The 26530-nt window shown below is 45.1% G+C and overlaps 1 protein-coding gene and 1 pseudogene across 1 annotated transcript in view; one reads left to right on the plus strand and one right to left on the minus strand.

Moving 5' to 3' along the window:
* The window catches only part of LOC144493140 (sodium- and chloride-dependent neutral and basic amino acid transporter B(0+)-like), an 80528-nt gene that overhangs the window by 36384 nt on the left and 17614 nt on the right, over positions 1 to 26530 (plus strand). The window contains exons 8-11 of the mRNA XM_078212041.1: positions 6048 to 6180; positions 14318 to 14458; positions 18234 to 18462; positions 19290 to 19415. Coding sequence (XP_078068167.1) covers positions 6048 to 6180; positions 14318 to 14458; positions 18234 to 18462; positions 19290 to 19415 — 629 coding nt within the window. The remainder of the gene's footprint in view (positions 1 to 6047; positions 6181 to 14317; positions 14459 to 18233; positions 18463 to 19289; positions 19416 to 26530) is intronic.
* LOC144492427 (dynamin-like GTPase OPA1, mitochondrial pseudogene) lies at positions 1207 to 4286 on the minus strand (annotated as a pseudogene).

Raw genomic sequence — 26530 nt, forward strand, 5'->3', positions numbered from 1 at the left:
ACATAAAGAGCAGCTGTGATTCATGCTGAACTCGCAAATGATATTTAAATCCATGCAAATGCATGCTAATGCACCTCGCACCCATTTTGGGCAAGAAGCAATTCATGCCCAGAAAAGGTGGCTGGGGAGATCAGTAATGGCATCACACTGGGCACATTTCTGATTTCTTACTTTGTGCACTATCTTATCACCTCACCACCCTGATCGACAGGGCTGGACGAGGTGGTAAGATCGTGGCCATAGGGAGCAACTGTGTTGTTTTTCTTCAGGCATAGTTCAGGCAACATTTGAATTGCTAAGAAAAGGATTGATAAATGGTACCTTAATTGTAGTTATCTCAGGATTACTCCAAATACTCTTTAGGGCAGGTTTTTACAGACATCCCCCCATCCTCCCACCGCCCCCCCCCCCAGAGGATGATCCGTCACACCCCCTCTCGGGAGAGGAGAAACAGAAAATAGCAAAGGGAAGTAAAAATGAACCAAGAGCAACAGCTGTAAAATTAGAAATGAAACTAAAAGTGACGAAAATTGCAAAAGTAGTGAAGGAAGAATTAAATTTTGTCAGTCAAAAGGGGAAGGAAGAGTGGCAATACTGATGAAGGATGATGTTTGAATTCAAAATGGAGAGTATTAACCAGATGGTACCAGGACCTAATTTATTGTGTTTATGTTGTGGAGCAGAGAATGAGTTGTTACATTGTTTGAGGGTTTTCTTTTATAGAATGCAAAGTATTCAGAAGGAGATGCATGAGGAAACTTGTCCAAAGTCACATAACAAAAATAGAGTAGTAATAGTCGACTTTGGGCCTGATTTTTACCATTTTGAGTCCAAGTGTCGAATCTGGGCGTCAAAAACATCTGAGCCTGGAATCCTCTTTCCAGCGCGCCCATACGCGTTTTGCCGGCTCCAGTCCGATCCGCGCAGTGGGCGGGGCTTAGCGCTGCCAGACCGATCGGAGCCCTGAACTGCGCATGCGCAGTTCGAAAAAAATCTGAAGCAGCGCGCCTGGGCGGGGAGAAAAAAGCAGAGAGCGGCTCTCTGACCCAGATCATCTTGGGGGGTGGGAGGAGGAGAGGGGGCGTGATGGATCATCCTCTGTTGGGGGGGGGGAAAGAAGGGGGAGAGGGGGTGTGACGGATCATCCTCTGGGGGGGGCGGTGGGAGGATGGGGGGATGTCTGGCAGTGTGTGACGAGAGACTGTGTTATTTTTCTTGACGAAAAGCTTCAATGAATACTTCTAACTTCTCTTGAATCTCACGAACCCTTTTGAGATCCTCTGCTAGTTGAACTCGCCTTCCTGTCAACAGTTGAATTTTTTTAACATTGTCATCAGCAAAACCCTCCAACACTTCTTTCACATTCTTTTCGAGGCGTCTCACTTCAGTATTTGTTAGCTGTTGTCGGAGTGTGTTTGCCGTGATAGCTAGCATTCGCTGAATGCGCCAGAACAGGATAACGTTATTACATTCAAGCTCAGAATCTACAAAATGCCTTTGGTAATAGTGGAAACCTCTTCGCAAAGATTACAATGGTTCAGCGATTTCTTTAGGAAGTGTTTTCGGTAAACTTGGTGCCAAGTATCTTTAATCAGAATGGTGTCCGTATCTACATCTTTGGCCTCCAGGTTTTTACGAACTATTGTAACTTCATCGTTAGCAAGATAAGCTGTATGTTCCTCAGTGATCTTTAGCAGCCATTCCGGTTCGGTTTTGGTTTCATTTCGAACATGCTGTTCTGGAGACCGTGGTTTCCAGTAGAACCACCTTTCTTGCCAATCTGGCTCCACCATATCATGAATTACAGATTCAGTATCTCGAAGATGGGTTTGCAAGGTTTCTTCCAGGAAATGGATAGCTGCATCCCACTGCTGTTTGTCAGATATGGAACGATCTTCTAAAGCATTGTGCTGGATGACTCGCAGACTGTCTTCAGCCTGCTCATCCCATCTGTGACGTTTTATACTTTCATCTTTAACAGCATGTTTTAGTTTGTCAAAGATATCATCATGGTCCTTCCCTTTGTGCTCTGACATAGATCAAGCAAATTCATCCTCCAAGGTTCCCCAAGCAACCTCTACTGCTTTGTAAGGCAACTGTTTGTCAGTCCACTGCTTGAGCTTGATGTCCACTGTGGTATTGAATGTGCCTGAATTCACAGACTGGGCAGCAGGAAGGTAAATATTCTCTATCACGTGTAGAGACTCTTTCCCACAGTTTCCTTTGTAGAATCTCTTACCAGTGTTTTGGAGTAACCTGACCTAAGCTGATCACTTCATCCAGAATTCCATTCTTCGCCTTCTGGTATAGTTCATTCCTGTCGAGTTCCCTCAGCCGAGGATAGTTGTTCTTCCATTCAGTTTCAAGGTTGAAGTGAGTAGCTTTAAATGCATCAGCCTGTTGTTCCACAGATTCGCGCACCATCTTCCAGAAACAGTCTGAAACTGCTAGGCTCAAGTTCTTAGTTGTCACTTGATGTGCTTTCAGCATCCCTGTCTTCAACAATTTTGAATTCTGAAAGAACTCTCCTTCATAATCTTTTATGGAATCAATACCTTCATTGGTGTTGCCTCTACCGGTAACAACTGCAAAGTAACCCAAAGCCTTCATTGGAAACAACTTGCCTTCCACAATCTGTTGAATCCGACTTGGACTGGATAAGTTTTTCTCAGCTAGATCTACTTTGGTCAACACAAAGATGGTCCTTCTGCCTTGAGTCCATCTGGCTCACCAAGTCAGTTACAATACTGCGTTCAACATCTACTGAACCATCTGCCAGGGGGCCTGCCTCCCAGGGGGGTCTGATCCTGGGGGGGAGGGGGAGGGGTCTGCCGGGGTGGTTAGCGGGGGGGGGGGGTCTGCCGGGGTGGTTAGCGGGGGTTCCGCGAAGGATGTTCGAGGGGATGGGCTTCAGAGGTTCCCCTGTAGAATAGAAATCCGCTTCGGACTTTTATTCTGCAGGTCGCTAAAAGCGCGGATCCGGAACGAGCCAGAAGACGGTAAAGTGGGATTTGGCGGTAGAGTTGGGCGCGCGGTTCATTAAGTCGATTTAAATGCTAATGCATTTAAATCGTCGGGCCGCCCAATTCGAGCGCGGGCTGGACCCGCGCCCGAATCAGGTGTCAGTAAAGCCATGATCTGCTCGGAATCGGGTGCAGATCGCGGTATAGGCCCGACGCCCAACTTTACCGCGATTTTCCGGGCGCGAAGTTTTGGTAAAATCGGGCCCTTTGTTTTCCGGGTCCACATTAGCTTAAGAATGTGTTAATGGTAGGAAAAAAGAAGATATCAACACGTGCACAGGTCAATCAATCCGTCTCCAGTCCAACAAGGAACGGAGCAGTGTTCGATTTCACTTTGGAAAAAGAAGCCGGCAAACTTGTGTTTTAGAGTAGGAGATCATCGAGCAAACAGTGAGCAGAGCACAATATGGTTTAACATTCAATTGTGTAAGAGCAAATTTCAGTGATGTAAGAAGAGATCGAGCAGTGTTAACTTTGGAAAAGGTAATTCCAGGGTAAAGCAGAAGCAGAAAATTGAAATTTAAGTTTTTTTAAGTTTATTTATCAGTGTCACAAGTAGGCTTACATTAACAGTGCAATGAAGTTACTGTGAAAATCCCCTAGTCACCACACTCCGGTGCTTGCTCAGGTACACTGAGGGAGAATTTAACATGGCCAATGCACCTAACCAGCATGTCTTTTGGACTGTGGGAGGAAACCAGAGCACCTGGAGAAAACTCACGCAGACACGGGGAGAACATGCAAACTCCACACAGGCAGTGACCCAAGCCCGGAATCAAACCCAGGTCCCTGGAAGATCACTCAGGAGAGACAGTTCAGTTGCAAAACATGGCAAATTTCTTAGAAGAACAAAGAGAGCATCTAATGCATCCTGGATGACAAAGAAAATAAAAGTCAGGATAAAACAAACAAGGGAGATTCATGACAAATATTCGAACAAAAATTCAATTAATAACCAGGAAGAATATGGTAAGTATAGCAGGAAATTGATCTGCAGAAAGCTCAAAAACCCAAAATATGAGCAGAATATTGTGGAGGTGACTGGCGTCTCACCTGCCAGCTGGAGAGACCTGTGTTGCCACGTTTGGGCAAGGCCCCTTGAACCATAAGAGAATCAGGCAGTTGAAAGGCCACCAGTATCAGAATCCCAGGGGTTGATGTCCCACGAACTGAGAGATGCTGGGCAACCAGAGGCTGATATCTCTGGCATTGCTACCAAGGAGGCAGTGGCTGCTGCCAGAGCAACACCCACCAGAGGTCCATGATTACAGAGTGACCCTGGCCACGGGTAAGTGATGGCCAAAGAGGTTTTGTAGGGTGGAGGTCATGGGATGAAGGGGGAGTGGGAGGTGGGGCTTGGTCGCAAGGACAGGGTGAGTCTCCCAGCAAGACTCCCCTTCCTGATGCTGGGACCCTCAATCAGACACTGAGTGCCTGTGAAGGAGGGCTCACAACCCCCACACCCCGTCCCCGCCCCTCAAGACTACATGTAACTCGCACAAGGTTATTTGTCATGCTCTGCACATGGCGACAGCTCCACCCGCAGCCGGATTAATACAAGCAGTGGCAGGCTGAGGCCTTTAAATTGTCATTAATTGTCCACTTAAGGGTCAACTGATGGACAGGTAATTCGCCCATTACCTCTGTTACTCTCTACACAGATGCTATCTGCCCTGCTGAATGTTTCATGTTTTCTCTTTTTATTTCAGATTTCCAATGTCAACAGCATTTTGCTTTTGTATTGTCCATTCCTTGTCTAGCAATTCTTTGATTTGATTTGATTTATTATTGTCACATGTATTAGCATACAGTGACAAGTATTGTTTCTTGCGTGCTATACAGACAAAGCATACCATTCATAGAGAAGGAAACAAGAGAGTGCAGAATGTAGTGTTACAGTCATAGATAGAGTGTAAAGAAAGATCAACTTGATGCAGGATAGGTCCATTCAAAAGTCTGACGGCAACAGAGAAGAAACTGTTCTTGAGTCAGTTGGTCCGTGACCTCAGACTTTTGTATCTTTTTCCTGATGGAAGAAGGTGGAAGAGAGAATGTCCAGGGTGCGTGGGGTCCTTAATTATGCTGGCTGCTTTGCCGAGGCAGCGGGAAGTGTAGACAGAGTCAATGGATGGGAGGCTGGTTTGCGTGATGGATTGGGCTACATTCGCGACCTTTTGTAGTTTCTTGCGGTCTTGGGCAGAGCAGGAGCCATATCAAGCTGTGATATAACCAGAAAAAATGCTTTCTAGGGTGCATCTGTAAAGGTTGGTGAGAGTCGTAGCTGACATGCCAAATTTCCTTAGTCTTCCTAGAAAGTAGAGGCATTGGTGGGCTTCCGTAATTATAATGTCGGCATGGGGGGACCAGGACAGGTTTTTGGTGATCTGGACACCTAAAAACTTGAAGCGCTCGACCCTCTCTACTTCGTCTCCGTTGACATAGACAGGGGCATGTTCTCCTCTATGCTTCCTGAAGTTGATGACCATCTCCTTCGTTTTGTTGGCATTGAGGGAGAGATTATTGTCGCCGCACCAGTTCACCAGATTCTCTATCTTATTTCTGTACTCTGTCTCGTCATTGTTTGAGATCTGTCGAATTGGAGGGGAATTTGGCTGCAGTCAGAGGTGTATAAGGAGTATAGTAGGGGGCTGAAAACACAGCCCTGTGGGGCACCGGTGTTGAGGATAATCATGGAGGAGCTGTTGTTGCCTATCCTTACTGATTGTGGTCTGTGAGTTAGGAAGTTCAGGATCCAGTCGCAGAGGGAGGAGCCGAGGCCCAGGCCACGGAGTTTGGAGATGGATTTTGTGATAATAATAGTGTTGAAGAATGAGCTGGAGTCAATAACTTCTTACATTCCTTGGGCTCCTTCTCTGTCCTGATGGCAGAAGGAAATAAAGGCTGGTTGCCATAAACACAAAGAAAAAATTATCAAATTTAATCTCAATAATTGTCTAAAACCTGAACTTTATGTAATGAACAGTATCCTGGCATGAGATGTTTTCATTTTTCTTTTTTTTTTAGTAAGGTGACTTTGCGGCGTTCAAGTTCAATCGATGAAACTGGGGAGGTCGTCTGGTACTTAGCCCTGTGTTTGTTTCTGACCTGGACAATAGTTGGGGTCGCAATATCGAAAGGAATCAAATCTTCAGGAAAGGTAACATGATTGGCGATGATTAGTGTCAAACTTCGTGACAAAATAAACATTTCTGTAACAGTAAAACTCAAATTTATAAATCATTTGTGAAGTGAACTGGTTTATCTCACAGGTGATGTAGTGACTGTTTGGGGAGTGAGAGATCCATAATTCATGAGCACTGGAGGCCTGAATGAATTGTGAGGATTTTTCTCCTGAAAGACAGCAGCTGATCAGATATTTTTCCACACCCTAAATCTCTAATCTAATTTTGTGCTGAAACTTGCGAGAAATGTGAGCTGATAACTGCATTCCAAGGGCAATGGGATATCTTTGTGAATTTTGGGGACAACTGTGCATCTCTGGAACCAATAAGATTTATAAATTAAGAAAACATCTGGGGGATAACTAAAATGGAGAGTGAATTAGAGTGGTAAATCAGAATTAAATCAGATCGAATGAGAAATAAAGATAGGGAGAGAAAGCTTGTATTAAGAGGAAAAGAAGAAAAAAAAATCAAAAGTAAGAAAACAAAAAATTAAAGCTTAATTTGTTTAATTTCTGAGAACAATTTTATTATCAATTTTAAACTCCGCAGTTTAAATTTTTCAATATCAGTGTCCGAGTGATTATTTGGCATTGGATTAACAAATTATCACATTGTTTTAAAGGTGTTTATTAATAAGATAAAATAAACAGGAGGGTAAGAGCAAGACAAACAGTAGATTGGCGTAAATAGATCAGTAAATTTGGAAGATTTCTAACCGTTCACATCTCAGCTAGTTTTGTAACGCATGTGCCAGCAAGAGTAAAAATAACAGGATATACCAGATGAATACATGGCTGGAGAAATGGTGGAGGAGGGAGGGATTCTGACCTGGGACATTGGGACTGGTTCCGGGAAGGTGGGACCAGTACAAGCAGGACAGGTTACATCTGCGCAGAACCAGGATCAAGGTCCTCAGGGTGCGGGGGGAGGGGGGGCGGGGAGGAGTATGTGAAATCTCTGCTGCAGAATGGAGTGCTGCAGTGATATTAAAGGCTGCCAGGTGACATGGGGGCATGGAGATTAAAGTAACCTGGCCACTTCAAAATTTGCACAGCTGACAGATAGGAATGCAGATGTTAATCACAGGGCTGCCTGAAATCACCAGCCAGGGGTGATCGTGAGGTCTGCCAGGGCTAGAAGGAGCAGTGCTCCGAAAGGTAATGGTATTTGCTACCAAATAAACCTGTTGGACTTTAACCTGGTGTTGTGAGACTTCTTACAGGGCTGGAAGGGGCAGTCCAGCCACAAAATTCCCATCCGAGGGGAGAGTAATGAGGCCAACCCTTTGCCCCCGGCCCGAGCCCACTCAACCCACAGGACCCTTCAGAGACACTTGGCAGTGGCAGAGGGGCAAGTGGCCACTGGACCTAACTCAGCCAGTGTCCCAGTGCCAGAACGCCGGGGACAGTGCACTCCACCGCAGGCATTGCTTTGTCATGTGGCCTAAAGGGTGGCCTGAACAGGTTTCTGAGGGGAAAGGGGGCCTGAGTGTAGAGTCTGGGGGATGGGGGTCTGGTCAACCTCATGCATGCATGGTGTGGGGCGGGGGGGGTGGTGGTGGTGGTTACCCATTATTTATGAGTCGGGGGCTGGATGCCCCTCTTTGGTGAGGGGTTGGTGGTGCTCCCCTGGTCAGTGGTGGACAGGCGGGGCACCATTTCTTTTTTTTGGAGGGGATCCTTTAGAAATGACGCACCAATCTTGGAACAGCAAATCTGGCTGGCGGGTTCCCTGAGTTCAGCTCATTAGCACCTGACAGAGCTGCTAACACCTGCTAACACTCCAGGTTTCCCACTGGCATAGGCACTTAGTTCCAAATCGGGAAAATTGTCACCATAGTAGATGAATTAATAGCACAATAAAAAAGACTGCTTATTATATAGTTGCAATTACAGAGACATGGCTGCAGAGTTACCAAGGATCGGAACCAATCATCCAAGGATCTTAATTAATAGAAAGGACAGACGAAAAGGGAAAGGAAGTGGGGTAGTATTTTTAGTAAAGGAGGAAATCAATAATGAGGGATATTGACTTGGAAAGTCATGATGTGGAATCTGTATGGGTAGAGATGTCCATGCGCTAAGAGCTATAAGTATACATTTTCAAACTCGCCAAAAAAATAGGTGTGAATCTCTTCCATTTTTTTCGCTTGTTCGGCACTTAGAGGGGGTGAGCTTACCAGTAAGATCAGGGGAGAAATGAAAAACGGTTTTTCGCCTCTTGCAATGTTACCGGCACGGATTTGCCAACGGAATCGCACCCAAAAAGGACTATCGTCCGGACTCACTTGCCCTTACCTGCTCACTGATTGAGGTCCTCACCAGTGAAGATCATGTATGGTCCCCACCAACGGGGTCCCGACATGATGTCCTCACCGATGGGAACGGAGGCCATTGAAGCCTCCCAGGTGGTCAGGGGCAGGGCCAGGCAGTGCCTGCTTGGCACCCTAGCACTGCCAACAAGGGGGGGGGCGACACCTGAGAGAAGGCAGGACCATGCGATTAGGCAAGAATTAGGGGGCATAAGTTGGGAACAGAAACTGTCAGAGAAAGGAACTAATGAAAAGTGGAACTTTTTCAAGGAACAAATACTGGATGTCCTTGATAGGTATGTTCCTGTCAGGCAGGGAGGAAATGGCCGAGTGAGGGAACCATGGTTCACAAAAGAGGTGGAATGTCTTGTGAAAAGGAAGAGGGAAGCTTATGTAGGGATGAGGAAACAAGGTTCAGATGGCTCGATTGAGGGTTACAAGTTAGCAAGGAATGAGCTGAAAAAGGGGCTTAGGAGAGCTAGGAGGGGACTGAGAAGTCCTTGGCGGGTCGGATCAAGGAAAACCCCAAGGCTTTTTACTCTTATGTGAGGAATAAAAGAATGACCAGGGTGAGGTTAGGGCCGGTCAAGGACAGTAGTGGGAACTTGTGTATGGAGTCAGTAGAGATAGGCGAGGTGATGAATGAATACTTTTCTTCAGTGTTCACCAAGGAGAGGGGCCATGTTTTTGAGGAAGAGAAGGTGTTACAGGCTAATAGGCTGGAGGAAATAGATGTTCGGAGGGAGAATGTCTTGGCAGTTTTGAATAAACTGAAGGTCGATAAGTCCCCTGGGCCTGATGAAATGTATCCTAGGATTCTGTGGGAGGCAAGGGATGAGATTGCAGAGCCTTTGGCGTTGATCTTTGGGTCCTCGCTGTCCACGGGGATGGTGCCAGAGGACTGGAGAATGGCGAATGTTGTTCCTCTGTTTAAGAAAGGGAATAGAAATGACCCTGGTAATTATAGACCGGTTAGTCTTACTTCGGTGGTTGGTAAATTGATGGAAAGGGTCCTTAGGGATGGGATTTACAACCATTTAGAAAGATGCGGATTAATCTGAGATAGTCAGCACGGATTCGTGAAGGGCAAGTCGTGCCTCACAAATTTGATAGAATTTTTTGAGGAGGTAACTAAGTGTGTTGATGAAGGTAGGGCAGTTGATGTCATATACATGGATTTTAGTAAGGCGTTTGATAAGGTCCCCCATGGTGGGCTTATGATGAAAGTGAGGAGGTGTGGGATAGAGGGAAAGTTGGCCGATTGGATAGGTAACTGGCTGTCTGACCGAAGACAGAGGGTGGTGGTCGATGGAAAATTTTTGGATTGGAGGCAGGTTGCTAGCGGTGTGCCGCAGGGATCAGTGCTTGGTCCTCTGCTCTTTGTGATTTTTATTAATGACTTAGAGGAGGGGGCTGAAGGGTGGATCAGTAAATTTGCTGATGACACCAAGATTGGTGGAGTAGTGGATGAGGTGGAGGGCTGTTGTAGGCTGCAAAGAGACATAGATAGGATGCAAAGCTGGGCTGAAAAATGGCAAATGGAGTTTAACCCTGATAAATGTGAGGTGATTCATTTTGGTAGGACAAATTTAAATGTGGATTACAGGGTCAAAGGTAGGGTTCTGAAGACTGTGGAGGAACAGAGAGATCTTGGGGTCCATATCCACAGATCTCTAAAGGTTGCCAGTCAAGTGGATAGAGCTGTGAAGAAGGCCTATAGTGTGTTAGCTTTTATTAACAGGGGGTTGGAGTTTAAGAGCCGTGGGGTTATGCTGCAACTGTACAGGACCTTGGTGAGACCACATTTGGAATATTGTGTGCAGTTCTGGTCACCTCACTATAAGAAGGATGTGGAAGCGCTGGAAAGAGTGCAGAGGAGATTTACCAAGATGCTGCCTGGTTTGGAGGGTAGGTCATATGAGGAAAGGTTGAGGGAGCTAGGGCTGTTCTCTCTGGAGCGGAGGAGGCTGAGGGGAGACTTAATAGAGGTGTATAAAATGATGAAGGGGATAGATAGAGTGAACGTTCAAAGACTATTTCCTCGGGTGGATGGAGCTATTACAAGGGGGCATAACTATAGGGTTCGTGGTGGGAGATACAGGACGGATATCAGAGGTAGGTTCTTTACGCAGAGAGTGGTTGGGGTGTGGAATGGACTGCCTGCAGTGATAGTGGAGTCAGACACTTTAGAAACATTTAAGCGGTTATTGGATAGGCACATGGAGCACACCAGGATGATAGGGAGTGGGATAGCTTGATCTTGGTTTCAGATAAAGCTCGGCACAACATCGTGGGCCGAAGGGCCTGTTCTGTGCTGTACTGTTCTATGTTCTATGATGGGGGGAGACAATGGGGGCAATTCCGTGGGGGAGAGGGAAGGGGGAACTCTGCAGGAGAGGTTTGATCAGCTGGGGCAGCAATCAGGTGGGGAGGGACAATCGGCCAGGCCAGCAATCGGAATCGGGTTGCAATTGGCCGGGGCAGCAATTGAGGGTTATGGGTGATCAGGGAGGACAGTGATTGGTGGGGGTAAATGTACAGAGAGGCGATCGGCGGGGAGGAGTCAATGTGTGGAGGGGGGGCAGGGGTGGGGCAGCCTGCTACACTGTGTATGCTGTGTGTACACAGTGCATTAGGAGATTGGGGCGCCTGCATAATGACACCCCTGGAGCTCTGCAGCCGGCTTCATTTTTTTCAACTCACTGAAAAAACAAGTCTGAAACTTTCCCGTTTCTATGCTTGTTCAGCACTGAGAATTTCTTTTGTAAGATTACACCCTTAGAATTTGTTTCATAAGATCGCACCCTTCGAATCTTTTTGGAAAGATCCAGCCCCAAAAATCTGATCCGCGCTAGGCAAGAATGGGATTTCTATCTTCCATGCCCTGTTTTGTCGTGGAATAGCTTCGAGTCCTTTTTTGGTGCAAACCTATTGGCATAGAAATGACTATATTTAAATGTAGTTACGCAGTTTGGCATGACTGCTACCATCCTCCCAGATGCATCCCGCCTCGCCGGCGAGACATCACACTAGCGAGATTCACTAATACCCTGCCTTGGCGGAGACCAGGCATCATGGCCACATTAGGGGATCAGAGGCCATTGAAGCCCCCGAGTCGTCGGGGTATGGTCAGATAGTGCCCATCGGGCTATTCCAACGTGGCTGTGCCCACCTGGCACTTTGGCAATGCCCAACTGACACCCTGTCAGTGCCCGGTTGAGCACCATAAGTGCCAGGAGCAGTGCCAAGGAAATTTGCCTAAGGCGGGGTGGAGCCTGAGTGGGGTGGGGCTGTGATGGGGAGTATGCACAATGTTGGAGGGCTTATGCAGGGGGGAACTCTGAAAGGGGGTGATCATCAAGGGGGAGCTCTGCAAGGGGGAAGTGCTGCAAGGATGGAGCTCTGCAAGGGGATGGTCTTACAGAGGGGGGCAAGCAGGGGTGAGCCACAGAGTCGGTCATGAGGGTGCCATGTCAGGGGTCCGCCAGGGGACTCAACAACAGGGTCCTGATGCCCCGATGCTGGCAACCCATGAGTGTGGGTGTAGCAACGTTGCTGATGATGGGAGGGGCTCCGTTATCCAAGAGAGCTGGGAGGAGGTCCCCTGGTGCACTAGTAGATCAGGATGCCCTGTGCAATGGCACCTGACCACTCTGAAGCCGGCTTCACCGGCGTACCTATGCTCCGCCTCCCTAATGGTGTAAAACTCCCAGCTATCAAAAAAATTGACAAAGTGCTAGAAGATTGAGAATCACCGATCAGTTAGCCTGACATCCAGTTAGCCTGAAGAAGGTAGAGACTATTATAGAACATGTGATAACAGAACATTTGGAAAGCATTAACAGAATTGGATTAAGCCAGCATGGAATTATGAAAGACAAATCATGATTAATGATTCAACTTAAGTTTTTTGAGGATGCAACTAGTAGAATAGATAAGGGAAAACCAGTGAATGTGGTTCATTTGGACATTCAGAAGGCTTTTGATAAGGTCCCTCATAAGAGATTAATGGGCAAAATTAAAGTATATAGGATGGGGGTAATGTATTGGCATGGATCAAGAATTGGTTGACAGACAGGAAATAGAGCTAAATGGGTCTTTTTTCGAGTGGCAGGCAGTGATTATTGGGATGGTGCAGGGATCAATGCTTGGCCCCAAATGTAACATTTCCAAGTTTGCTGATGATACAAAACTGGGTGGAATTGTGAGTTGTCTGGAAGGAGGCTTCAAGGTGATTTAAACAAAATGATTGAGTGAGCAAATACATGGTAGATGCAGTACAAGGTGGCTAAAAGTGAAGTTATACACCTTGTTATAAAAAACAGAAAGGAAAAGTAGGGTGGAATTTTCTCAAAAAATTGTAAGTGTAAAACAGGCGAGAAAATAGGAGGTTTTCTCCCTGTTTCTTTCAGTGAGTTAAGTAATGGGAATTTACAGTTCACTATGTGCAATACAGAAGTCATAATACGAATCTCGCCAGTAGGGGGGTAGTGGAGTCTCAACTGGCCTGTGAGGCCGGCTGCTGAGCTCTAGGGGCGCCATTGTGCAGGCGCCCCGATCTCCCTTCCCGGGTGCGAGGCTGATTTCGCCAGCAGAACATGGCCGGCAAGATCGTGAGAGCCGAGAAACCAGACACGAACCCGGTTTTTCACCTCTCACCCTATCTTACTGGCTCGCCACGCTGGTCGATCGGTGTAGCAAGCCGGTACGATCCCGCCTGTAGTATTTAAATGGTGATATCATGGAAAGTATAGATAGATGAAGGGATTTGTGCACCAGTCATGAATGTGGAGTAGCAGTTGCAGCAAGAAATTCGGAAGGCAAATGGTAAGTTTACTTCATGGCAAGAGAATTTGAGTTCAGAAGTAGGGATGACTTACTGCGGTTATACAGGGCCTTGGAGTATTGTGTGCAGTTTTGGTCTCCCTACCTAGAGGGAGTACATCCGAGGTTGACTAGACTGATACCAGCGTTGGTTGGACTGTCCTATGAGGAGAGGTTGGTTTGACTGGGCTTGTATGCACTAGAGTTTAGAAGGGTAAGATGAGATCTGATTGAAACATATAAAATTCTAACAGGACTGGACAGATTAGATAGATGCTGTGAGAATGTTTTCTCTGGCTGGGAAGTCTATATCTGGGGATGCAGTTTCAGGATACAGGATAGACCATTTAGGATTGAGATAAGGACAAATGTCTTCACTCAAAGGCTCGTAACCTTGTGGAACTCTCTACCACAGAAGTCTGTGGAGGCCAAGTCACTGAATACATTCAAGAATAATTTTTTTTTAGATTTTAATGGCAGCAAGGGGTATGGGGAGAAAGAGAGAATATGGTATTGAGGTAGATGATCAGCCATGATCATATTGAATGGTGAGCCATTCAATTGAATATTGAAGGGCCAAATAACTTGCTCCTGTTCCTAGTTACTATGTTTATCCTGAATTTTGCTGGTTGAATAGAACATAAATAAAAGTGGGCCAGATTCTCCTACCTCTCCCACAGCTGGGAGGGAAATTTGGCTAAGTGCCAAATTCTCTATTCCTGTTGGCAGTAGCAGTGGGGCATGAACGGCCAGAGAATTCCAGCCAGTATCTTATTAATATAACATTATTTTTACAGCAAGATTCTGCCAAATTTTGTGCCATTTAAATTTAAGTACCTAATTCAATGTTAAATATAGCTTTAAAACAGTTATTTCTTCTTCCATTATTTATGGTTTGTCATTAGTGAATTCAATACAGGTTAATGTTGTACCAGCAATGCAGGAAAATCTAACCATTTACTCTCCATGGTCAGGTGGTTTATTTCACTGCAACATTCCCTTATGTGGTTCTCAGCATACTGCTAGTCCGAGGTGCTACTCTGGAGGGAGCCTATAAAGGAATTGAATATTATATTGGAACCCAGTCAAACATCACTAAACTGAGAGATGCTGAGGTAAACACACCAGGATAACCCATAGAACTTCAACTGCATTCTTCAGTCAAATTACTTCATGTTTCACTTTTATTTATGTTCCTGGTTTATGACAAGTCTGAGGTAAAAGCTGTGTTGATTTTGTATTGTTAACCTAAGGGAAAACTAATTTCAGCCATTGCATGTTAGTAGATAAAATAAGAAGGAAGTTACAACTGAGACCTAGTGATAAAAGTTAATGATTTTAATTCATGCTTTTTGTAAATAGGATGGAATATGGTGGCAGAAATGAACTGTAATTAGATGAAACAATAATGGGATGAAATGGGAGATGATAGACTTCTAAGGGATAGGGCAGAACATAACACCATACGGTACCTACCATATCATTTTAGTAGCTTCTAAACAATTCACCAATAAAATTGTTGGGTAAATATGTAACTATTTCAATTAATCTATGTGGGAGCTCACAAAGTAACAATTATGTCAGCAATAAATATTTTGACATGCAATTGTGAAGGATGTGATAACAGGACACTTCGAAAATATCAACAGACTTAGACAAAATCAACATGGATTTATGAAAGGGAAAACAGTGGCTAGATTCTCCGGATCAGAAAATCACGCCGGTGGGATTCTCTGATCCCGCCAGCAGCACACCACGTCCGTGAGTTTCCTGGCAGCGTGAGGTGGCTTCAATGGGAAATCCAATTGACAGCAGTAGGACCAGAGAATCCCGTCGCCTGTGAACGGTGGGCTGCCTCCCACTGCCGAAAAATACGTGGCTGGGAGGAGAGAGAAACCCACCCCATGTTTGACAAATCTACTGGAGTTTTTTCCAGGATGTAACTAGTAGAATAGATAAGGGTGAACCAGTGCATTTGTAGTACATTTGTAGTACAGTAGTGCATTTGGATATTTAAAAAGCTTTTAATAAATTCCAACATGAGAGGTTAACGTGCAAGATTAAAGCACATGGGAGTTGGGAAAATATATTGCCACGGATTGAAAATTGGTTAGCAGACAGGAAACAGGAGGAATAAATGGGATTTTTTTGAAGTGGCAGTTAGTGACTCATAGGGCCCACAGGGATTAATGCTTAGGCCTCACTAGTCAAAATGTACAGCAATGATTTGGATGAAGAAACCAAATGTAATATTTTGAAGTTTGCTATCAATACAAAACTTGGTGGGAATATGAGTGGTGAGGCGGATGTTAAAAGGCTACAAAGTGATTTAGACGAGTTGAGTGAGTGAGCAAATACTTGGCAGATGCAGTTTAATGTGGATAAATGTGAAGTTATCCACTTTGAAGGAGATTCAGAATGGCAGAGTTTTATTTAACTAGTGATAGATTGGGAAATGTGTTGATGTACAAAGGGTCCTAGTACACCAGTCACTAAAAACAAGCATGCAGGTACAGCAAGCAGTTTGGAAGCAAATGGTATGTTGGCCTCCATTGCAAAAGGACTTGAGTACAGGAGCAAGAATGTCTTATTACAGCTGTACAGAGCCTTGCTAAGACCAGACCTAGAGTATTATGTGGAGTTTTCATCTCATCTAAGAAAGGATATACTTGCCATCAAGGGAGTACAGCAAAGGATCACCAGGCAATTCTTGTGATGGCAAGACTGTTGTACAGGGAGGAATTGGGTAGACTGGGTACATCAACACATTTCCCAATCTATCACTAGTTAAATAAAACTCTGCCATTCTGAATCTCCTTCAAAGTGGATAACTTCACATTTATCCACATTAAACTGCATCTGCCAAGTATTTGCTCACTCACTCAACTCGTCTAAATCACTTTGTAGCCTTTTAACATCCGCCTCACCACTCATATTCTCCCCAAGTTTTGTATCGATAGCAAACTTCGAAATATTACATTTGGTTTCTTCATCCAAATCATTGCTGTACATTTTGACTAGTGAGGCCTAAGCATTAATCCCTGTGGGCCCTATGAGTCACTAACTGCCACTTCAAAAAAATCCCCATTTATTCCTACTGTTTCCTGTCTGCTAACCAATTTTCAATCTGAAATTTAGAAGAATGAGAGGGGCCCTTATTGAAACATTTAAAATTCTAATAGGGCTGGACAAACTGCATACAGGGATATTGTATCCTCTGGTTTTTTTGGGGGGTGTCTAGAATCAAGGATCACAGTCTCAGGATAGGGATTTTTTTGAAGTGGCAGAAGTGGCAGTTACACGGGGTAACAAAGTTTGCAGACGACACAAAGATAAGTGGAAAAGTGAATCGTGTGGAGGGCGTAGAAGGTCTGCAGAGAGATTTGGACAGGCTGAGTGAGTGGGCGAGGATCTGGCAGATGGAGTATAACGTTAACAAATGTGAGGTTATTCACTTTGGAAGAAATAATAGCAAATTGGATTATTATCTAAATGGAAAGAAATTACAACATGCTGCTGTGCAGAGGGACCTGGGGGTCCTTGTGCATGAGACGCAAAAACCCAGTCTGCAGGTGCAACAGGTGATCAAGAAGGCAAATGGGATGTTGGCCTATATTGCAAGGGGGATAGAATATAAAAGCAGAGATGTCTTGCTGCATCTGTACAGGGCATTGGTGAGGCCGCAGCTGGAATACTGTGTGCAGTATTGGTCCCCTTATTTGCGGAAGGATATATTGGCCTTGGAGGGAGTGCAGAGAAGGTTCACCAGGTTGATACCAGAGATGAGGGGTGTTGATTAGGAGGAGAGACTGAGCAGATTGGGTTTGTACTCGTTGGAATTTAGAAGGCTGAGGGGGGATCTTATAGAGACCTATAAGATAATGAAGGGGCTGGATAGGGTAGAGATGGAGAGATTCTTTCCACTTAGAAAGGGAACTAGAACTAGAGGGCACAGCCTCAAAATAAAGGGGGGTCAGTTTAGGACAGAGTTGAGGAGGAACTTCTTCTCTCAGAGGGTGGTGAATCTCTGGAATTCTCTGCCCACTGAAGTGGTGGAGGCTACCTCGTTGAATATGTTTAAATCACGGATAGATGGATTCCTGATCGGTAAGGGAATTAGGGGTTATAGGGATCAGGCGGGTAAGTGGAACTGATCCACTTCAGATCAGCCATGATCTTATTGAATGGCGGGGCAGGCTCGAGGGGCTAGATGGCCTACTCCTGCTCCTATTTCTTATGTTCTTATGATTGAGGGTAAGTCATACAGGATTGAAATAAGAAGAATTTTTTTCATTCAGAGGATGGTTAACCTGTGGAATTTTCTACCAAAGAATGCTGCGGAGGCTAAGTCACTGGATATATTTAAGAAGGAAACAGGTAGATTTCTGGATTCTAAAGGTATCAAGGGGTATGGGGAGAGCAGAGGACTATAGTTCTGAGACAGCTTCAAACATGATCATATTGAATGATGGAGCAGGCTCGAAGGGCCAAAAGGCCTACTCCTGCTATTTTCTATGCTTCTATATTTCTAATTTATTAATATTGAGAGTTGATTGTTAATTTTAACAAAACTCCAATGGACTTCTGATGCACTTTAGATTTGTGCTGCTTTCACCAAAGGTGACCCTTAATTAAATTAAACCATAAGTTGCTTGAAAACATAGCAGGCATTTGAGCTCCGAAGGGAATTAGACAGGGAGACAGTATGAATGTCTGACTATTTAAGGAAGACTGTATTGGCTAAAGGGATTTTCATTCAGTCAGCTCACCATCAAGCTCTGGTGCTGATTCCCATGTATTTCTCATGGTCATTGCAGTTTTATCTACCGCAGTTTAGCAAACTCAAGTAAATAGTTCGACAACAGATTAATTCTACCTTCTATTTCCCAGGTCTGGAAAGATGCTGCAACACAGATTTTCTTTTCAGTGTCAGTCGCTTGGGGAGGTTTAACAGCCCTGTCATCCTACAACAAGTTCCACAATAACTGTTATACAGATGCCATCATTGTCTGTATTATTAATTGTAGTACAAGTGTGTTTGCTGGATTTGCCATCTTCTCCGTCCTTGGACACATGGCTCATGTACAAAATAAGCCTGTTCCAGAGGTTGCAAAGTCAGGTAACAGCAGCATCAATATCTTCTGTTAAAATGTTTCCAAAAGTATAACATGAAACTGGCCTTCCTCAACAATCTCAGCCATTCCACTCTGTTGACACAATCTGCATCCATTTTGAACTGGAGATATTTTAACATAAATGTTCTAAAGTTCAAACAAATAACCACAGCACTAACTGTCAAGCTGCTTGTAATTCATTAGCTGGAGTAACTAGAACTAGCAAAAATATCAACCAGGTCACACACCATTAACCATTGATTAGAATATCAGATTCTCTTTGGAAATTGGATGATTCAATGGGTTAGATCTATTCTTGGATCTCAGAACTAGCACTAATTCAGCTCACATTGATGGGACTAATGTGTTTCCTGACTGCTGAGCGTAAGAGGCCTACTTGAAAAGAATTAAGGTATTCTCCATCTTGGTCCTTGTGGGCAAAGGTCGTGAAGCAAAAAACCAACACTGAATTAGTAGCATTACTCAGCGGGACTTCAGGACAGCTGAGCAATGAGAAAATGTCACACTACTGTAAGCTCTTCTGAGAGTGGGAATGAGGCACATTGTTGAGGTAGGATAGAGGGATTTTTACTCTACAGATAAATTGATCCCTTAAATGGATTCTGCCCTGTTCTCCATCACTGACATCACTCATCCTGATGGAAAGAAATCTAAGATCGCAGGCTGAACACACAAATACTGAACAAAATGTAGTAGTTCTTGGCAATCTAGATTCTAAAGTAATTAATAGGTTTTAAATAAATAATCTTAGTTTAAGTATCTTTCCTTAAGCATCATTAATTGCACCATTTCATTTCAATTCACTCTCTAGGTTTCGGTTTGGCTTTCATTGCCTACCCAGAGGCTCTTGCACATTTGCCAGTGGCACCTTTATGGTCCATTTTATTTTTCATCATGCTGGTCACTCTGGGGCTCGATAGTCAGTTTGCAATTATAGGTAAGAATAATCTTACTTTGAATTAATATTGGCAAATTCTCTGCTTTTGAGACTGAGGGACCGGTTTTACCAAACGGGCGTGAAATCGCGGTAAAGTCGGGCGTCGGGCCTTTAACGCAATCTGCACCCGAATCCGAGCAGATCGCGGCTTTACCGACACCTGATTCGGGTGCGGGTCTGGTCCACGCCCGAATCGGGCGGCCCGACAATTTAAATGCACTAGCATGCATTTAAATCGACTTAATGAACCACGCGCCTAACTCTACCGCCAAATCTCACTTTACCGTCTTCTGGTCCATTCCGGATCTGCGCTGTAAGCGACCTGCCGAACAAAAATTCCGAAGCAGATTTCCATTCTGCAGGGGAACCTCCGAAGCCCTCTCTGCCCTTGTGAAGTCACCATCCTCCTCGACCCCCCCGCTAACCACCCCGGCAGGCCCCCCCTCAGCAGACCCCTCCCCCACCCCCACCCCCTCCCCGGGATCAGACCCCTCTAGGAGGCAGGCCCCCCTCGGCAGAGCACATCCCCAACCTACCTTGATCGCTGGTCTCCCTCCACCATCCTTCCGACCTCCAGTCCTTCGAGAGCCTGCAGCACCTTCCTGGCCTTCCGCTGGCATCCGCCGGAGGAGGGGCCGGGCTCAGATGGATCTCTGGTTGGGGGAGGGGGGTGGATGGACTTGGGAGAATCTTGCAAACTGAAAATAATATAGCATCTTCTTTGTGCTGCCTAATTATCTATGGGAAAGGTAATTAAACTACAGTGTCCTAGTGAGCAACTAGTGACCAGTATAAGACATTTGTGATCTGTAACTGGATTGTTGATGTCCCTGTAGCCATGAGCCAGGGGCTCAAATGTTCAGAGTCATGTGGTGAACTTGGAAGAATTGTCCCCGTGGTGGAACTTGGTTGGAAATAAGATTCAAGGAGATTACTAAATCTGGGAAGTCAACCATAGTGAAAAGAAGTTTGTATTGGCAACTCTTCTCTCACATTCCATGGCAAATGTGCCCCTACTTATGAATGTGATTTGCATGGGCAACGTTGGGTGCAGCTAATCTGCCTCTGGAGCAGCCTTGGATCCTTTCTATATATAAAAAATATATATTTTGAAATATTTTCCCAAATTTTTGACTGTCAGGTTTTTAGTTCGTGCGATTATAATTTTGACATTATCTTCCAAAGGGAATTCCTCTAATTCTGTGCAATGTTCAGATGAAAACAAGATGACAGAAAGGATCCACAGCTGCTCCAGAGGCAGATTAGCTGCGCCCAACGTTGCCCATGCAAATCACATTCATAAGTAGGGGCACATCTGCCATGGAATGTGAGAGAAAAGTTGCCAATACAAACTTCTTTTCACTATGTTTGATTTCCCAGATTTAGTAATCTCCTTGAATCTTATTTCCAACCAAGTTCACCACATGATTCTGAACATTTGAGCCCCTGGCTCATGGCTACAGGAACATCAACAATCCAGTTACAGATCACAAATGTCTTATACAGGTCACTAATTGCTCACTAGGACACTGTAGTTTAATTACCTTTCCCACAGATAATTAGGCAGCACAAAAGATGCTACATTATTTTCAGTTTGCAAGATTCTCCCAAGTCCATCCTCCCCCGCTCTCTCTGCTGTTTTTTTCTTTTGCACCCGGGCGCGCTGCTTCGGATTTTTTTTCGAACTGCGCATGCGCAGTTCCAAGTTCAGATCGTTCCGGCAGCACTAAGCCCCGCCCACTGCACGGATCGGACCGGAGCCAGCAAAAAGCGTATGGGCGAGCTGGAAAGAGGATTCCGGGCACGGATCTGCATTACGCCTGGATCCGGCTCTGAGACTCCAAATGGTAAAATTCCCCCCTGAGTGTGGTGGTCCCGTCAGCGCATTTCCCGCTGGCCAAAATAGCAGATTCTATACTTGGAACCTCATTAATTATGCACAGAGTTCCCCTCTGAATCTCCTGGCAGGTCAGCTGCTGATTTGTCTGTCCACCATCAGCTGACAGGTTCAAAGGTTCTGATGCCATATCTAAATACGATCACTCTCATATCACTGTCTACAACCCACCTGTCTTCAACAGACTATGCTGTCTGTCAGCAATCCAGAGGAAAAAGCCTCAAGAAATCTGCTCCTCAATTTAACTACCTCCTACCCTCCTCCTGAACCCATCACTCACGGGGCAACCATGCCCCACTCTATAGTTAAGAAAGCCCACTAACACTTCTACTTTCTCAGGAGGCTAAGGAAATTCAGCATGTCCACTACAACTCTCACCAACTTTTACAGATGCACCATAGAAAGTATCTTTTGTGGATGTATCATAGCTTGGTATGGCTCCTGCTCTGACCTAGACCGCAAGAAACTACAAAGGGTCATGAACCGAAACCCAGACCATCATGCAAGCCAGCCTTTCATCCACTGACTCTGTCTATACTTCCTGCTGCCTCAGAAAAGCAGCCAGCATAATCAAGAACCCCACGCACCCCAGACATATTCTCTTCCACCTTCTTCCTTCAGGAAAAAGATACAGAAGTCTGAGATCATGTCCCAACCGATTCAAGAACAGCTTCTTCCCTGCTGCCAACAGATTTTAAATGGACCTCCCTTATATTTAGTTGATCTTTTCCTACACGCTAGCTATGACTATAACACTACATTCTGCACCCTTTCCTTCTGTATGAATAGTATGCTTTGTCTGTATAGCGAAACAATACTTTTCACTGTACACCAATACATGTGACAATAATAAATCAAATCAAATCAAACAAGGGACCAGCAGTACAGTTCAGTTATGAAGACCAACTCGGCATGGAAATGGAGGGTAAGAACCGGTCTGCCTCAGCACAGTGATGAACATTGCATCAGGAGCAGCATAGCATTTTGGCAGAAAGGCTTTCTTGCACTCAGCTCAAAGTGTCTTGTGAACTGAGGACCACCTTGTGCACACCACTCCTTATCAATCGAGTTTTAGACCACCATAATTTCATTCTTGGTGTGATGTAGGATTGGAAGGCCTGACGGGATGCCCAAGGTGGCTGCTTTAATAAGCATTCATAAGATGCAAATGATTGGAAATGGCATTCACACCATCAAGCAGCGGGAAGACCAACATGTCATTATCCCTGCATTGGGAGAATTGCAACATGATTTTACACTAGCGGATTTCCAACTTTATGCCTCCCACTAGATTTTCTGCTCCTGCCCGTCACCAAACCGGCCATAGGCATGATGGAGAATTCTGCCCCACGTTTCTGACATTTTACTGATCTATGTACATGGACCCCTGAATTTTCCTGGACCTTCACTCTTTCTAGCTTTCCACCAATTAGAAAGCACAGTGTTCTACCCTTTTGGGTCCAAAGTGAATTACCTTGCACTTGCCTACATTGATGGCTGTTTGCCACAGGTTAGTCTATTCACCTTACCAAACCACTTAATTTTATGCTTCCATCTACCTCCCATAATACCTATGCTTTTCTGCCACTCAATCAATTTCCTAACCAGGTCAATAATTTGTATTAAATTCTATAAGGTTCAACTCCAGCTAACAGTCTCTTATGAGGAACTTCATCAAATGCCTTCTTGAAGTCCATATAAATAAAAATATCTATAGATATTGGCTCATCACTATAGTCACCACTTCAAAAACTTCAGTGCCACTGATCCATGCTAGTTATTACTGATCAACAAAAAGTATTCAAACTGTTGAATTGCCACCATATGCTTCATTATCCTAATTTCCCAACAACAGATGTTAGGCTAACGGTCTGTAACACCCCAATTTCCTTCTTTCACCTTTTTTAATTAACAGAGTGAACAGACAGGGTAGAATTCTCCAATGTTCCCGCCTGTGATGGCCCAAAAATCAACTTTTTGCCGGCTGCTGGTGCATGCCTTGGCAGGTCAGGGCACCTGCTGGAGGCCAGCATGGAACTGATTTGCATCTCCCTAATAAGATGCAAATGGAGACCCAACCACCCATGCCCAACTCTCCGTAATGCCAGCAGAAAAAAACACACCGGTGTAAAACACATCTGGAACAATGTGGCGTGCAGATGTCACTACTCATCTGAACAATGCCTGGGTCTACGTCTGGAGTTCAAGATGGAGACCACCAGCAACCTTGGACTCTGGAACACCACAGCAGTGGGTGGATGAAACATCTATAGGTGGATCTTCCACATTCAGTGACCAGACTGAGGTCCATCTTCTGGCCTCAGAGTTTTCCCAGAGATCCATCTTCATTTTCAAGAGGTCCACCTTCATTTTTCAATAGTGATATGACTACATGCCATCAGTCCTGACCCACAATGGAATATGGCCCGAAACTCCCAGTGCATAATTAATGAGGCCAGGGTCGAAGATATGGCATGTTTTCCCACCAGCCTCTGCAGCGGGAAACACTCCAGGTTCCCATCTCTCCATGGACTTAGTTCCCAGGTGGGAGAATTTTGCTCATAATCTTCCAACTGAGAAGAGAAGTTCCTGAAATGAGAAAACTTTGAAAGATTATGTTTAGAGTGTCTGCAGTGTTCCTTTACCCTTGAGTAGAAATCATCTTGTGCTGGCGATACTCTTTAGTGCCATTATTTTCTTTATTATTGGTGTTTTGTTCGCCTTAATTGTGTTGAGTCTCTGACCCTGATTCAATGCAGGTTTCCTTGGAATGTCTCCATCCACTGTAAATATGGATGCAAAGTACTATTCAACATGTCTGCCAGTTCCTTTTTTGCATTGACAATATCATAGAATCATAGAAATCATAGAAACCCTACAGTACAGAAAGAGGCCATTCGGCCCATCGAGTCTGCACCGACCACAATCCCACCCAGGCCCTACTCCCATATCCCTACATATTTACCCAACTAACCCCTCTAACCTACACATCTCAGGACACCAAGGGGCAATTTTTAGCATGGCCAATTAACCTAACCCGCACATCTTTGGACTGTGGGAGGAAACCGGAGCACCCGGAGGAAACCCACGCAGACACGAGGAGAATGTGCAAACTCCAGGAGGGAGGGGTTCAGGTACTTAAGCAATTGGGGCTCGTACTGGGGAAGGTGTGACCTCTATGAGAAGGATGGTCTACACCTTAATCAGAAGGGGACCAATATCCTGGGGGGTAAATTTGCTAAGGCCATGCAGGGAGGTTTAAACTGATTCGGGGGGGGGGAGGGATCCTGAGTAGTGGGGCTGAAAGTGAGGGATGCATGGATGGGGACTGCAATGCACGGCATTGCAGAGGTGGGGTGGAGCAGGGTTTGAAATGTGTATACTTCAATGCCAGGAGTATTCGCAATAAAGTGGGTGAACTTGCAGCGTGGATCAGTACCTGGGACTTCGATGTTGTGGCTATTTCAGAGACATGGATAGAGCTGGGGCAGGAATGGATGCTGCAGGTCCCGGGGTTCAAATGTTTTAGTCGAAGTAGGGAAGGAGGTAGAAGAGGGGGAGGGGTAGCATTATTGGTCAGAGATTGTATCACAGTGTCAGAGAGGAGGTTTGATGAGGACTTATCTGTTGAGGTAGTATGGGCGGAGATTAGAAATAGGAGAGGAGAGGTCACCCTGTTGGGAGTCTTTTATAGACCTCCTAAAAGTTCTAGAGAGGTTGAGGAAAGGATTGCGGAGTCAATCTTGCTTAGGAGTGAAAGTAATAGGGCAATTGTTATGGGGGATTTTAACTTGACTAATATTGACTGGAATTGTTATAGCTCTAGCTCGTTAGAGGGGTCAGTTTTTGTTCAAAGCGTGCAGGAAGGTTTTTTGACTCAGTATGTAGACAGGCCAACTAGAGGTGAGGCTATATTGGATCTGGTGCTGGGAAATGAGCCAGACCAGGTGCTAGACTTGGAAGTTGGTGTGCATTTTGGTGATAGTGACCACAATTCGGTTACGTTCACCTTAGTGATGGAAAGGGATAGGCATGAACCTCGGGCCAGTGGTTTTAGCTGGGGGAAGGGTAATTATGAGGCTATTAGGAGAGAATTAGGAAACATAGGTTGGACTAGGAGATTACAGGGACTGGGAACGTCCGACATGTGGAGTTTTTTCAAGGAGCAGCTACTGCGAGTCTGTGATAGGTATGTCCCTGTCAGGCAAGGAGGAATTGGTAGGGCTAGGGAACCGTGGTGCACCAAAAAAGTTTCTTTGTTGGTTAAAAAGAAAAAGGAGGCTTATGTTCGGATGAGACGTGAGCACTCGGGTAGTGCACTAGAAAGCTTTAGATTGGCTAAGAGGGAGTTGAAGAGCGAGCTTAGAAGGGCTAAAAGGGGACATGAGAAGACTTTGGCGGATAGGGTTAAAGAGAATCCTAAGGCGTTCTATAGGTATGTCAAGAACAGAAGGTTGGTTAGGGCAAGTTTAGGGCCAGTTATAGATGGCAGAGGGAAGTTATGTGTGGAACCGGAGGAGATTGGTGAAGCATTGAACCAATATTTCTCTTCGGTGTTCACGCAAGGGGACATGAATATAGCTGAGGAGGACACTGGGTTGCAAGGGAGTAGAATAGACAGTATTACAGTTGATAAGGAGGATGTGCAGGATATTCTGGAGGGTCTGAAAATAGATAAATCCCCTGGTCCGGATGGGATTTATCCAAGGATTCTCTGGGAGGCAAGAGAAGTGATTGCAGAGCCTCTGGCTCTGATCTTCAGGTCGTCGTTGGCCTCTGGTATAGTACCAGAAGATTGGAGGTTAGCGAATGTTGTCCCATTGTTTAAGAAGGGGAACAGAGACTTCCCCGGGAATTATAGACCGGTGAGTCTCACTTCTGTTGTCGGCAAGATGTTGGAAAAAATTATAAGGGATAGGATTTATAGTTATTTGGAGAGTAATGAATTGATAGGTGATAGTCAGCATGGTTTTGTGGCAGGTAGGTCGTGCCTTACTAACCTTATTGAGTTTTTTGAGAAAGTGACCAAGGAGGTGGATGGGGGCAAGGCAGTGGACGTGGTATATATGGATTTTAGTAAGGCGTTTGATAAGGTTCACCATGGTAGGCTTCTGCAGAAAATGCAGATGTATGGGATTGGGGGTGATCTAGGAAATTGGATCAGGAATTGGCTAGCGGATAGGAAACAGAGGGTGGTGGTTGATAGTAAATATTCATC

Source organism: Mustelus asterias, chromosome 4, assembly GCF_964213995.1.
Source record: "Mustelus asterias chromosome 4, sMusAst1.hap1.1, whole genome shotgun sequence".
NCBI classification, from domain to species: domain Eukaryota; kingdom Metazoa; phylum Chordata; class Chondrichthyes; order Carcharhiniformes; family Triakidae; genus Mustelus; species Mustelus asterias.